This window comes from Octopus bimaculoides, chromosome 1 (genome assembly GCF_046866305.1).
Source record: "Octopus bimaculoides isolate indiv1 chromosome 1, ASM4686630v1, whole genome shotgun sequence".
Classification (NCBI taxonomy): Eukaryota; Metazoa; Mollusca; class Cephalopoda; order Octopoda; family Octopodidae; genus Octopus; species Octopus bimaculoides.
The window spans coordinates 42,145,459-42,161,017 of NC_142928.1; the positions used below are offsets into that span (position 1 = coordinate 42,145,459).

Sequence of the window (15,559 nt, forward strand, 5' to 3'; positions counted from 1 at the left end):
CAATTGAATTAGCTCCAGTACTGGAATGCTTTCATCAATTCCAAAAAGATGATTGGTTAAGGCAACAGATTTTAGTATAGACTGTACACTGACATACCTAATTACCAAAATGCATGTTTTCCCAACAAGACTAGATCTTTTTAAACACCTTAAAGCAGAGGTTACCAAAAGTTGCACCATGGCCAACGCTATGCTGTAAGATGTATCTAGGTCTGTCATATAAATAAAATTATACTTAAAAAACTCAAAAAAATACAAACTAAAACTCTCTAACAGCTATGTTACATATGTTGAATAAAGAAGTAAGTACATAACATTTTGTAGTTTAAAATTATTTCTTGACTTTATACACAAAGTGTACAAAAATATTTTTATTTGCTGCAAAGTGTGCCACAATCAAAAACAAAAAAAAAAAAGATGTTTAGGAACCACTCCTCTAACGTATAAGATACTGAAATATAATTTAGTTAGATATTATGGTGCAAATGCGTAACTTCCTCTTTAAGCAAATTTAGAATTAAAGAATTAAACACATTGTTGTTATACACACAGTCACATTTTTATATACAAACACCTACTTAAATATTCCAGTGTAGTTAAAATATCCAAATACACTTCTTTAAATAGGTCAGCTGCAAAAAAATATAATTATCATAGAGAAATATCTTCTTGTAAATATATCTCTACATTTGCAACTATGTTTACAAAAAAGAAAAGGGGCAGTTCTTCAATGAATATATATATATATATATATATATATATATATATATATCCTTTGTATTTTTGTATTCTAGAATAAGTCAAAGAAAATCAAAGAATTTCAGATTTATAAGGAACTGTTAATGAGAAATTTCAAATTGACAGACTGACAAAGGTAGATGCTTGTAATTTCTGCCCTGGATCAGCAGCACACTAGCACAAATACTCAAAGACCCCAGCAGAAAATTTAGACAGCAGCAGAGTCCAAGTGAGTTTATAACAACAGCAAAGTGGAAATACTTGGTTGCTAGAATGCTGTAGTATTTTGTTTTATTTTTGTGGTACTGTTCAAAATTGTTCAGTTTGGTACTTGTTAGGTGAAATTCACTAGTTGCTAGAATGTTTAGAGGTAGCTATTGGTAAGAATTTCCAAAAATTGGCTTTGGTGGTAACTGCGATGGATCTTCTATTATACTTCTGTTTGCTACAAGGATTAAAAAAAAAAAAACACAAAAAAGACAATTTAATAGCTAGAATGATGTGTGTTTGCATAAATGTAGATACAGAAACACTAAGAAATTGCAGTTAGAATTTATTAACTTTTGTGAAGATTAGGGAAATAATTCAAGCATGTAATAAAATGGTACATTTTTATTTAAGAAACACTTAATAAAATTCTAAAATAAGGTAATAAATATATTAGACATGATATTATGGAGGAGTATTTTTCGTCACAGGCAAGTGAATTTTGGAAGAGGGACCTTGCAAGTCTACCAGATAGATGGAAGAGCATTGTAGAAAATGAAGGGGAGCTTATTATAGAGTGGTTGGCATTAGGAAGGGCATCCAGCTGTAGAAATCTTGCCAAATCAGATTGGACCCAGCTTGCCAGTTCTCAGTCAAACCACCCAACCCATGCCAGCATGGAAAGCAGACGTTAAATGATGTTGATGATTGAAAGCATCCCTAAAAAAATTAGTATTAAGGGATTAAAAATGCTATAAAATATAAAACAATGATTAAAAAATACACAGAAATAAAAAGGGAGACACATTGTTGGTCTTTTATTTATAAATTTTGCTTATCAATAAAATGTCTAAATAAAGCACATAACTTCTAAAGGAATGTCTATGGTTTTATAACTGGACAAAAAGAAAAAATAAATGTCAAACTTACCGGGATTGAACTGTTCTGCAGAAAACCGGGTAATTAATATGCCTACACCTTCAATTAATGCAAGTAGTACACCACCTGATGAAAGAAAGAAGGTTGTATTCAAAGGATTTGTGACAAAGCAAATAGAGTGAACACATGGTTCAGGGCTGATAAATATCAAGGAGTAATGTGTTCGTAGAGGCCACACCTCATGGGGAATTAGCCCGTAGATTTAGGAAGGCTCTGAAGGACATCAAACTCAACATTAAGATTGCTGAGAAACCAGAGAGCTCCATCAGATCACAATTACATAGGACGAACCCCTTCAAAAATACTGGATCTTTTCTGTTTGGCTTCCCAATTTTCAATCTCTTCAGTTTCTGTTCAAATTGATTTCATATTTGGTGTAATGTTATAGTTTTATATGCTAAATCAATGCTTTGAAATTCATTTTTGCCATAAATCAATTAATAAAGAGTTAATAGCTTTTAAATTTTGCAAATCTGGGGTAATTTTAGCCAATTGTAGGCTACAGACACATTCACACCTGTCTTAAGCTAAGCATGATTACTCTTTTGTCTGTGAGAAAGCACTTGTTGACAAATATATTCTATTCATTGAGGTGGTGGTGAGTTGTGCTAAAAATAACAGCTAAATAGGCCTTTTGTTTTGGTTTTTGCATAATTGTATGAATTCCCATGTGCAGAATACAAATTGGCAAAAGTTTTCTGAAAATTCCCCAAAATAAAAAAATGTGAGGGGTTATATGGAGTGCATGAAGCAGAACTCCACCAGTATTTCATTTGTTTACAGTTGGCAACATGTGCAGTCACGCACAAAATGACAGCTTCCGAATCCTATTTTCTGACTGGGTGAAATTTATCAAACTTTAAACCTCTATACACAACAGGCACACATGCTTACACATACACAAACTCATATGCATAAACACACTCAAGCATGCACGCACAAGGAAGTAGAAGTACACATGCATATGCAAACATGTGCACACTGGCATGCAACAGGATCTCAAGCAGACAAATGCAGCCTCCTTAACGGACTAAATCAAAAGTCATTGAAAAGACTGCAAGCAGTAACAAAAGAGCTTTTGACAAACAAAACAAATGACTTACTGTTTAACCAAATTAAACAAACAATTGATAAGTTAGTTGGATATTTAACCAATTGACTAACAATAAAAGAATGGAACTGAACCAGTGCATGTGCTAAACAATGGTATAATGACTCTCACTAGATACAAAAAAAATTTGTTTCAACACATTCAACTCTATTCGCCAGTGCGTGTGCAGTCAGGCCGTGGAACTCTGCGTGCATTGTTGCTCCAGCGTCGCCGTTCGTGCTGTGGTACCCCCCCCCCCCCCCCCCCGTCGTTTCGGACAGCACAGTTCCTCCGGGAGTACATGGAGCTACCTTAATCTTATCAACTCTGAAACTGTAAACACATCTGATAATTATTCATGAAACAGCTTGAATGTTAATAAAGCTATATTTAGCTTATCTCTATTTATATATATCTTTTATTATTTACTTGTTTCAGTCATTAGACTGTGGCCAAACTGGAGCACTGCCTTGAAGTGTCTTTAGTTGAATGTATCAACCCCAGTACTTTTCCTAAGCCTGGTACTTATTCTACAGGTCTCTTTTGCTGAACTGCTAAGTTATTGGGACTTAAAAAAAACAATACAGGTTGCCAATACTTTTGTGTCTGATTATTAGACCTAAGAAATCTTGCTGTAGAAACACTGCCAAATCAGATTGGAGCCTGGTGTACCCATCTGGTTCACCAGTCCTCAGTCAAATCGTCCAACCCATGCTAGCATGGAAAGTGGACGTTAAATGATGATGATGATGATGATGATGATGATGAATAAAATGGATCTATAATTAGAGAATTAAAGCTAGGTCCACCACTCATGTATATTATCTGAAGCACTCTCCATAACAGTTGGAATAATATCTAAAAAGGAAAATTTACCCAAATGAAAGAATATCAACTTACCAATTATTGCTGAACCAACCATTGCACCAGCACCATCTGCAATATAAGAGTTTAAAAAACTACAGACAACAGAAAGAAACTCAAGTTTTATCACATGAAAGTTAGGTATCAGAAGATTCCAAATTAATTTTCTCCATTTTATGCTAAGAGTAAGAACAATATACAAGACATTTTCAGAATGTCTCCAAGACTGGATGCAGCAAAAGAGAAATAATCACTACAAGGTTACCTTTAAACTAGGCACTTGGTAAGAATCTTACAGTAGTATTAACTCTGTAAACAATATTTAATTACTAGTTGGAGGTGTTGAACCAGGTGGGAAACAAAGTCCATCCAGGTAATTCATCTGATGGATGGACTTCCTTACAGTTTCATGAGGTTTGGGTTAACTGGAAGCAATGGTAAGAGATCTCCTAAATGCAGTGCAATGGAACCAAACCCAGAAGCATGATTATGAAGTAAACTCTTTAACTGCTCAGTTATTCCTCTAACCACTAAAGTAGGCAAAAGTCTATATTTTAATAAATAATTTCTTTATGAAGTTAAAGAAGATACAGTTAAAATCTAAATTATACAATTAAATAACAAAATTTGATACATCTTTAAAGTATTAAAAATATTTTGTATGTAAGATCAATAAGGTATGAAGTTTGTGCCTAAAGTATATTTGGAAAGTTGTTTCAAAGAAATTTGTTGTGAGTGAATTTGTCAGAGAGAGACTGACAAGTAACCCACTGTGCATGTATGTTACTGTCTCCTTTCCTTGGCATCACATGATAGTTGTAAACAAGTGTTACCATCATGCAAACAGTGTTCTTCATTTCCAATCTTCTATGGAAATGTGTTTGTCATAGAGGGTTGGGAGCAGTAAGGGCATCTAGCGAAGGAAGTTCACTTAGTAAATTCCATCCAACACATGCAAGCAAGGAAAAAAGTATGTTAAAAAAAAAATGATGATAAAAGTAGAAGTAATACTAACCAATAAATTAAAACTAATTACCCAATGAGGTAAAACTAATAAGGTTAAAACCTTATTTTCAGATTATAATTAAAGCAATATTGGCTTTGTGTGTAATTAAAATTTTAGATATTCTAACCCTTCAGCTTTTAAATCAGACATATCTGGCCCAAATATTCTACCTGTTTTATGTTCAAAGTGAACAGATCTGGACACTCACAGCTATCCTTCAATGTCATTTTAAAACTGTACAATCACATTATCAAAATCTCAAAACTATGAGATACTGCTTGACTAATTTGAACAATGTGACTGAATAAGCATTACATTTGACATCTAAATGTAAAAGGGTTAACTTTCAATGGCCTAAATGAAAGGATGTTTGAGTTAATCTTAGAAAATTAGAAATAAAATAGATAACTTACTTCGAATAGAGAGCACGGCTCCTGTCAGTGCACCACTTGTGATTGAATTCCAAGGGTCTTCTTTTTTTCGAATATAAACTAAAGAGCAATCAATAGCTGAAAACAGGCCTCCCCAAACTGCAAAATTACCTGTGAGAAAACAAAAAGACAACTGAAAATAACTTGTACAACTAAATACTGAAATAATATATAAAGCTTAGCTGTCATTTGTTAGTATGACTAGGTAGTTTGTACCATGCTTTTGCTAATTGTTTTAAGTGCCTATGTAGTCATAGCAAATATAGGCATCTTGTCTGTCAACCTAACTTTGGCCCAGCAGAAAATTGAGAATGTGATAACTGAAGTGAGAGAGGACTATATCAGCAGTTGGCTGGTATTCATTTTAAGCTTAGTGACTGAAGAAATGTGAAATGATGTACTTTGCTCAAGAACAGCATGTTCTACTTGGTTCAGGAACTGAACCCATAACCTTACAATTGTGAGCTGATTACTCTTTATCAATAGGCCATATGCTGTTACATGATACACAATAATATAATTATCTCAAATTTTGACACAAAGCTAGCACTTTTTTTAGAGGGAGGAGATCAGTCAATTAGGTCAACCTCAGTACTTGACTCATCATCATTTAATATCCATTTTCCATGCTGGCATGGGTTGGACAGCTTGATAGAAGCTGGCAAAGCCAGGGGCTGCAGCAGGTTCCATAGTCTGCTTTGGTTCAGTTTCTACAGCTAGATACCTTTCCTAATGCCAACTACTTTACAGAGTGTACTAGGTGCATTTTATGTAGCACCATCACCAGTGCTTTTACTGGTACTTTATTTTGTCAATCTAGAGAAGATGAAATGCTAAGACGACTTCAGCAGAAATTGAACTCAGAATATAAAGAGCTGGAAGAAATGCAAAATACTCTGCCAGTTTGCTTCCTAACATACATAATTATATGTACCCAGGCCTATTTCCCATTTTTTTAGGAGAGGGTAACCACAATAAGATACACACCAGGTATTCCATTCAGTAATATAATACATGTGATACAGCTTTTTTGTGTATACTGAATTTTGGCACATGAATCATAACCTCAAGATAACGAAGAGAATAGTTTTAAAGATATATTTAGAAGTATAAATTTTGAACAGAGATTATTTTAGTCACTATCACTTACTTCACAACCCATGCCAGCACAGAAAACGAACGTTAAATGATGACGACGATGATGATATGCATACATACATGGAGTCAGAGAGAAAGCGTTGCATAATTTTTCAAACAATATTGTTATGGGAGTATGACCTGAGAACAACAAATGACATCATAAGTACATATAGATACATATAGCACTTACCACCAGTAACAGGAGCTCTCTGTTTGATGGAAACAAAACTGCCAATTAGTCGTCTGTAATGTCCCTGGAAAAAATACATAGAAATCAGATTAATATTTTTGAATAAATAAACAGTTCATAAAAGGACTTAAGGAATATTTGACTCTTTGATATCAACTGTAAATCATTTTGTAATGCTTAATGTTTTAATGGGTCACTAGTGAAAGTGTCACCAATCATATAATGACTACAGTCATAAATTGCAAGTAAAACGTAATGGCCGAACTGTGAATCAGACAAATACCATACTTTTTGCACTGTAAACAATATCTATTTAAATCTATGCACTAATAAATGTTAGATTATGAGAAAATCACTATATAGTGGCTTGTTCTGTCAGAAATAGCAGCCAAATAGCCCTCACATCACACCTCACTGTCTCAAAAAAGAAAGCCATAAAGGATGTCACCCTGGATACACTGAACATGAAAAATGGTGGGATTGTCATTGACAGAATGCTTTTTGATCACAGTTGACCTGGAGCTAACATCATGTGAATGGCATAATTTAATTACCAGCTTTTTTACATTGTACAGTAATGTCTTGATATATAAGTTAATTTGTTCCCAGAGACTGCTTGTAAAACGAAAACTCAAAGCAGAGCAATACTTTCCCATAGTAGCAATGTTATAAATCATACTTCATTCTACAAAAAATATTTTATCTATAAAATTTATAATACTTGTAAATAAATGGCAATAAAACAACAGTAGAATGTAAAGAATATTTCATGTAAAGTAAAAAGAATGTCAAGTTCATTTATAAAAAATATTACAATTGCATTCTGAATAACTTTCACTAGACTCACATACATACCATCGCTTGTAGATGCAATTGCCGATTCACAAGCACTTGTAGACAGACTTGTAGATTTCTTTTTAAAAAACAAGTCTAGAGTAAATGCTTGAAAGTATTTTTCTGCTCTCTATAAATTTCTTGGTAACATGCAGAAGCATTTGTTATGGTAGTAGAAACTTTTGCACTCAATTCAAAATTTGGAACTTGTGCTTGGAAAATATATTATAAATTAAAATTCGTAAACCTGGGGGTCTCATAAAGCAGGTCCTCATTAAGTGAGGTATTACTGTACCAAGGAAAATAAAAACAACAAAAAACGTCTGAATGGCACAACTCTTCTCACAGAACATTGAAACCACTTATCAAGGTATTACAGAATGATTTGAATCCAGAAACTATGTAGTTGTAAAGCAAATTTCTTACCCTATATAATCTTCAGAAACATGTGACAATGTACCTTAATGCAAAATACTGTCATCTGCTGCCCTCCCTCCCAACATATCAAAGACGACTGAATAAGTTGTAAACAAACTCTTTCATCAGCAACTATTTGTTTTCATCAATTACCAGTATGGCGCCAGAAGAGCTACAGGTGCTTTACAATTGGCATGCACTGCTTCTAAGAACAAAGATAGGGAAAACATTCTCTAATGAAGATGTAACAAACAATTCTATCAACAAACTAAGATTTTAGACACTATTGGTTACTGATACTGAACAATATTCAAGTAAGACTTATATTGAAATCCTGGTCACAAAATTTAGACAGTGCAGCTGTTACAAGTATAATGACACTGTATTCAAACAAATATCATCTGGCAGATTAGTAAAGACTCAATCCCCAACATATTGAAACTGCTGATACATAAACTAGCCAGCTGTGCAATACCTTCACTCAGGATCAGCTGGTGCACTTGCTTTTCCAACTCATATCTACTGTCTCAATCAAGAGCATATAATAAATACTTTGCTTACCCACTTAACAGTGTGGACGTAAAATGCATCCAGTCCACATTGTAAAGTGATTGGCATTTGGAACAGCATCCAACAGTAAAAACCTTGGCAAAAGTGACCTTGCCTGTGCTCATGCCACGTAAAAATCACTCAGTCCTCTCTGCTGAGTGGTTGGTGTTAGGAAGGACATCAAGCTGTAAAAACCCTTCCAAAACAGACACAAAAGTCTGATGCAGGCTCCTGTCAAATTGTCCAACCCGTGCCAGAATGAGAAGGTGGACGTTAAATGACAGTGATGAATCATTTTATCTCAAAACTGTCCATGTTTAACCAACAGAAATACAAACTGAACTCACCAGTCCTAGAAGGCCTATAAAATTCGCGAGTGTTGCTTCTCATCCAAGATTAATGTCATTTTAAATTTACAAATAGAAAGCTTTTCAGAACCCAGAGGCTACTTTGGTTAATCTAATATAAGTTTGAAGTTACTTGCAGTGTGTAACTGAAACCCTGTCCACAAAGAAGGAGCTCATTTTTTAGTTTACCATGAAGACAATATCAAATATAATTTGAAAGGAGATAACTAAGCTGACTAAAGGAGATAACTAGTCCCTTCAATCTCAGTGGTGCAATTCAAAACTATCTCAAATCCTTCATTTTGTCTGCTTTTTACTGCTAGAATGGGTTGGAAAAATAGGTTTCAAGGCATTGTTTTATAAATAAAACAGTAATAGAATCCTGAAACATTAAAACAACAAACAAACTTACACTGGGTGCATTCCTAAATCCTTTGATTCCATGAAATACAGACCCTCCTATGGCACCCATAGAAAAGGCACCACCACAATCATCCACTATTCTCCAAGGACTAAAAAAAAAAGATGCAAGGAAAAAGAAATTGAAAAGTAAAGTGCATTAATTGGAATATAAATATTTTTATATTTAAAAAATTAATTTTATTCATGCCATCAATATATGAAATTCTGAACAAAAAACACGGGACAAAATTAGAAATTCGTTTTGTTACTTTATCTGTAAATAATGAAAAAATGTTTCTGTATGGTCTATTAGCTTGGGAAATTAACAGAACACTCCTGTTTTCTTCCTTACAGTGTAAAATTAATTATCTTCTACTTATTTTTTTTGCTCAAGTAATAATTCTGAATTTTAGCAATATTGCAAGCTTTTTTAAAAAAGGTACAATCTGTCGTTAGATTTTCTGCCTTTATTCAGTGCATTTAAAGACAGGTGCACTTTAAGAAATATTTAATGCAGCGTTGTTTTCATTAGCAGCGCTCACGCAGCTGAAAGTGCACGACTTTGCCGAGGTGAACTTGCTATGAATTTAAAGGTGAACTGTGAATATCATGGCAGTTTACAAGTTTAAACCTATCAATAGCTTCATGATTTGTCTACAAACAAGAAGCGATTTGAATACTTTAAAACGAATTGAAAAATATTTTTTCATGTCTGTTGGTTAACCTTACGATATAAAGTGGAGAGAGGCACAGAGAGAGAGAGATGTATAAGCAATCTTAGTTGCTGAGGAATTTAGTAAAATAACTTTATTATTGAGCTGGTGTTTGTTACAGATTAAGAAAATTTTGATGGAAGATTCTATTTTAGATTACTTTAAAACAGTAACTTTGATTCATAGAACCAAGACGGTATCAAAAGGGTTAAATTGAGCTCGATATGCAATAAGTCTTCGAATAAAAGAAGATCGATATTTTGTGATCGCACATCAATAGTACATTAGTTTATCAATGAGAGTGACAAATAGATAGATTTCTGCTTTCTACTTCTCATTCGTAATTAAGAAGTATTTAATGACAAGTAAATACAATTTTAATTGTATTCAGTATATTAAAACTGTAACCTCCGTCTAGGATGTTAGCAGAAGATATAACGAAGGTTAAGGAGAGAATAAAAATGCCAAGGTCAAAAAGGGAGGAGATATATTTTTGTGGAAAAGCACGTAGACGAATGAAGCGTGTATAAATTTTCATACTAATGTGATAAATAAATTCGGTATGTCTAACTGTAAGGTATTACACTTTCGGGTTTTGGTTAGGAAAATACTCATAACTTACACAGATTATATATATATATATATTGTATGCAATGTATTTTTTTCAGGAAGAACATTACTAGATATATAACATTCAAAAAGAGTTTCTTTCTAAATACTGTTTTGACATATATGTCACCGTTTTCTCCCACATATCTGTTCGTTTTTTTGATAATCAATCCTGCTCATTTTCATATTTAAATATATAAATACTTTTTGTAAAACCTCAGCTAACAATCAAAATTAAACGCTGTTCAAACGGTATGTATATTATCTCTGAAACACTAAATGAAAATGAAGGAGTGAACAGGGTCCGAAAGTTTGAACTTGATCTCATTTAGCACGAGGCACTGATTAAAAATTCGTTACGTTTCACGAACATTGGCTTTTGGAAAAGTACCCAACTTATAGAAATTTCTTTTTACATATAAAGCAATTTCCATTTTTTCATTTTATTAACTCCTACAATAGTATAGTCAAATTATGAAATGATTTATTTGAACCGCATTTAATAGTGTTTATAGCCTAAGTATAAAGGAGGGGATAAAGTAGAATTTGAAGAAACTAGCGATGATCTGCATCAGCAAAAACAGCTAGTTAATACATCCCTTGAAATAGATGTATGTTGTGAGTAGAGGGCCCTTCTGAAAACCTGAAAATATTTACGAAGGTAGTAACGGACAGGAATATTTCGTAAATACATGTGGCTTACGTAATAACAAATGTAAACGGAAGTGCATACTATGTGATCAATGAGGATAATAAACACACTAGAAAACTAGAAAATGGTATATGTTAAAGTGTTAAGTTACTTTTAGTCAATCACAAACTTTTTATTAATAGAAAATCTTTGAGAAATGATTTAAAACATTAAGTCGTATTTGAGCAAAACAACGTATTAACGAACATGCTTTGTAGTCGACATAAACACTACGCAAATGAAACTATATCGTCATTAAACATATAGTGTAATAACAAATGAAATAACATATGTGATTACTAGATGTAAATTTCTAGATAAAGAAACCATGTAATTAATAAGCTATTAAAAAAATCAATTCTAATTTTACTGACCATGGATCACGTGCATACTCCTCCATTGCTGTCAGAAAAGGGGGTGCAACTCAAAATTGGCTTTATTGCTGGAACGAACAACTTTTAGTGAAACGAAACGTTTTAAGTATTTTATGGTAATTTATCAAAAGATAGGATTCACTAGCTCTGTTAATTATTTCAGCATTAAACATGCATACAACAGCTAAAATATCGGTGTATGCCAATTTAATTAATTTGAATAAAAATATTTAGCGTTGAATTAAAATATAAATATCAGTCTTAACTCTTAAAAACCATGTTGGTAACTTCCCTATTGCTGCCAATTTCCTGGGAAGCACCCATAGAAACGGTTTACGCGTCTCTTTCTCTCTCAGATCAAATCACACTAGACTGTAAATGATAATGTATCGCACGAATGAGCGCAAGTAAACTCAGTTTTAATTGACAACTGATTATAAGCTTTCCATAGTGATTGAGGTAAAGAAGCATTCATTAATCATTTATCCTTTTAACCCTTGCAGATGGTTCGATGTTTATGAGGAAGAAAATTAATTACACTTGCTTAGAATAGGAGAAGTTACTTGTATTAGATTATAATCGTATCGAGGATTAGATTTATTTCTCATCCGCTATATATTACAGAAAAGTGAGTTTAGGATCAGCTCTGCATCTCCACAATACTAGAGTTCGATATTGATTGATATCCTAACGTTTGTTGATCGGCTTCAGATCAACCTTATTGAACAAACCTTTCATCAAAGTTTTTCAGCCGCAACCATCAAATATTCTTAGGCATACATGTATTCAGAACTACTTCCCTCAACTCTCGTTTCAGATAATGATATCTAGAAAGAATTTTCAAAATTAGTTTTCCCTTGATTTGGAGAGAATATTAAAATAAGTAATTTATTCAATTTTCAATTTGATTTTAAAACCTTTATTCTTTGTGTACAGTTTATTTATCTGCTACCATCTTACATATGATACTAAAACAGGGTAAACATATTTTATGCGATTCACAAAGATGTTGATCATCAACACCATCGTAAACTTTGTCAACGTTGTTTTAACGTTTATGTTTTGATGCTGTCAGGAGTTGAATAGGTTTGTTATACTGCATAGTCTCCACATCGTGTTATCTGATATGTGAAACCCATAGGCTAAACAACAGTGCATCTGGCATGTGTTCCTTGCAATTTTTTTGTTTACGTAAGAAAAGAAACCCAGAATAAATCCCTGAGGTTTTTCTTCTAGATAACGGTAAGTTTGATGCAGTTGATGTCAATGTTTGCAAGAAACCTGTAAGAGAAGATTGGAATTCTGTCGAGGAAGAACTGGATGAAATGCTTCGTGCAAGGTCCTGGAAGTAAAAAAAATTAAAGCAAAGATGGATAGGTCTGGGTGGGGAGGGTGTACATCCAGTTAGTTCAGATGTCATTGTAGTTATGATGGAAAAGGCTAACTGAGAAAATAGTCTCTGAATTAGTGGTTGTTAACATGGTTGAATTGTAAGCCTATCAGATGACTTTAGATGCTGTTAAGGATGTTTGAGTGTATAGCAACAGTAGCAGTGTATCATAAATGTGAACAGGTCTTCACTGTAGGCTTTGAGATTTGTAGGTCAGCAACTTATTAAATCTGAAGTATTTCTTTATTTTAAAAATATAATTGATACAGTTTTGACTATGTTGTATATGCACAATCACCATCAAAGATCTCAGAGACAGTGAATCCTAGCATTTTTAGTGACATTAGTTGTGTGTTGTTTATAACCAGAGATGGTGAGATCTAGATTGTTTCCTGACTGGCTCTCGTGCTGGTGGTACACAGTAAGCCCCATGCATGCGTGGCTCGTTGTCAGTGTCACCTGACTGGCTCCCCGTGCCGGTGGAACGTAAAAAGCACCATCCGAACGTGACCGATGCCAGTGCCGCCTGACTGGCTCCCGTGCCTGTGGCACGTAAAAAGCACCCACTACACTCCCGGAGTGGTTAGGAAGGGCATCCAGCTATAGAAACACTGCCAGATCAGATTGGAGCCTGGTGTGACCTCCTGGCTTGCCAGTCCCCAGTCAAACCATTCCAGCATAGAAAACGGACGTTAAACAATGATAATGACGATGTATACAACAGGCTTCTTTCAGTCTGTCTACTAAATTTACTCACAAGGCTTTGGTTGGCCTGGGCTATTTTACAAGACACTGGCTCAAGGTGTCATGTACTGGGACTGAACCTGTAACCATGTGGTTTGGAAGTAAGCTCCTCAATCACACAACCATACCTGTGGCTATATATTGATAACTTCTTGTCAGCTGAGAAGATCTATTAAGACTGAAACATATCTGATGCTTTCATCAGTTGGCTTAAAGAGCACATCTTACTACATATATACATATATGTATGTGTGTGTGTGTATGTATGAAATTTTGAATTTAGTTCACGGACCCCCATTACTACCTTTGTGGATCACTCTGCTAGATGGTAAGGGTTCGCTCCCCCTGCTACCAATATATATTGTATATAGAGGGTGCAGCATTGCCCTGATAACCAGCTGGCAGACAATCTGCCTAGGGTTAAACTAGTAGTAACAGAACGGCCACTTTGAAGTGGCGAACAACTTTGTTAGGATAGTTACTACTATGAACTCGAGATTTTACTAGCTATTCTTATAGGAGTTATCTCCCTTCCTCATCAATTTTAGGGTTACCCTCACCTCTTAAAATTTTTTTATGCTAATTGTTTGATAATCGCACTTTTTTAGCTCACAATATTACATATGTAAGACCCTATCGTATTTAAAGCGTCAATGGTAGCCATAATGAATAATGTTGTTTAAGTGGAGAGATCAAAGGGGTTTTTTGCATATGGTGACTGTGTATGTAGTGGTGAGATAGAGCTCGAGAAGTATTCCAGTCATTGTCTTTTTGAGCTTTTGAGACAAAATCCCACCCTATTGAAAGTTAATTAGGCTGAAAAAATTCTTATCTTAACAGTTAATTGACACTCGTGCAATAGATGTGGTTTTTGAGCTCTGGTGAGGATTTCGTAATTTAATGTAGGCCAAAATAATTGACAAATGAATTGTGTCATTTCTGGGTCTTTACTGTTATCTTTGGTAAACCTATTTTACATCGCATTTAAATACTTTTTACTGTGAACTTTAAAGAGGCAGTCCTACATGCTTCAGCTGAATGGAAGATGACTTGTCTGATTCATCTAATTACTAACTGATCTCATCTGTTACCACTAAAACACAAACTGTCTCCAAGGATTGGGCAGCTATCATTAATACATATTTAAATTTTCTTACGCCACCTATCTACTTGTTTTATTGACACCCATTACTTTCTCATTTCTTGGAAGACCCTAAATTAAACAATTTTATAATCTGCCATAAGAACAGAATGACATCTCTGAAATTTCTTCCCACATTTTCTGAATATTAATCTGTACTTCATCTAAGCATAACTTGGCCTAGGAGACCACATGGGAATAGAATGTCTAGTGTTACCCCTTAAAATAGTTTAAATACATCTAATGCTGACTGATGTCATACATTTATTTATTGAATTAATGAAATATGCAATTTAGACTAGTAACTCTGGGAGAAAAAACCTAATTTTAAAGTCATTCAAATCCTTTAAGAAGAAACTAAGACAAATTGTGTATATTTTCTTTGCTATCATTATTACCATAATAGCTAGTTGATAGTGTTGTGTTCTGACTGTACTGTGGATTGTGCTTGTATCAGAAATCATGGAATACACTGGAAATGGTAAGGTCAGATCTAACTATCTGAGACCTTACAAACAATTACGGTATAGGATGAAGACAATTGGATATTAGCTAAAGTGTAAACACATATAATGGAAAAAAAAATTAAAATAGTGATACTGAATAAAAACAACCAATGTCAAACAACCACATTAAATATAATTTTAAGTTTACATACACATAGAAATTTTCTGAAATGAAAATGTATTGTAAATTTAATTTTTTTAAAAACAGCTTTCATAGCAAAACATAACAAAGAAGTA

General features: G+C 33.9%; 1 protein-coding gene across 1 annotated transcript; it reads right to left on the bottom strand.

Moving 5' to 3' along the window:
• Positions 1-316: 316 nt before the first annotated feature.
• Positions 317-11,662, bottom strand: LOC106869166 (mitochondrial import inner membrane translocase subunit Tim17-B). Its single transcript, XM_014914785.3, has 7 exons — positions 11,542-11,662; positions 9,165-9,264; positions 6,606-6,669; positions 5,258-5,386; positions 3,875-3,910; positions 1,876-1,950; positions 317-1,183 (listed from the first exon to the last, which is right to left on the bottom strand). The coding sequence occupies exons 1-7, from the start codon at positions 11,565-11,567 to the stop codon at positions 1,113-1,115; spliced, it is 501 nt and encodes a 166-aa protein (XP_014770271.1). The 5' UTR covers positions 11,568-11,662; the 3' UTR covers positions 317-1,112.
• Between the last annotated feature and the right edge of the window lie 3,897 nt (positions 11,663-15,559).

Excerpts from the sequence above, each read along its gene's own strand:
- LOC106869166 (XM_014914785.3), bottom strand. The coding sequence starts at position 11,567 with ATGGAGGAGTATGCACGTGATCCATG. Across the intron at positions 9,265-11,541 it reads GAGTATGCACGTGATCCATG|TCCTTGGAGAATAGTGGATG; the intron begins GTCAGTAAAATT and ends TTTTTTTTTTAG. Across the intron at positions 1,184-1,875 it reads TGCAGAACAGTTCAATCCCG|CAAACAGAAGTATAATAGAA; the intron begins GTAAGTTTGACA and ends TAATCCTTGTAG.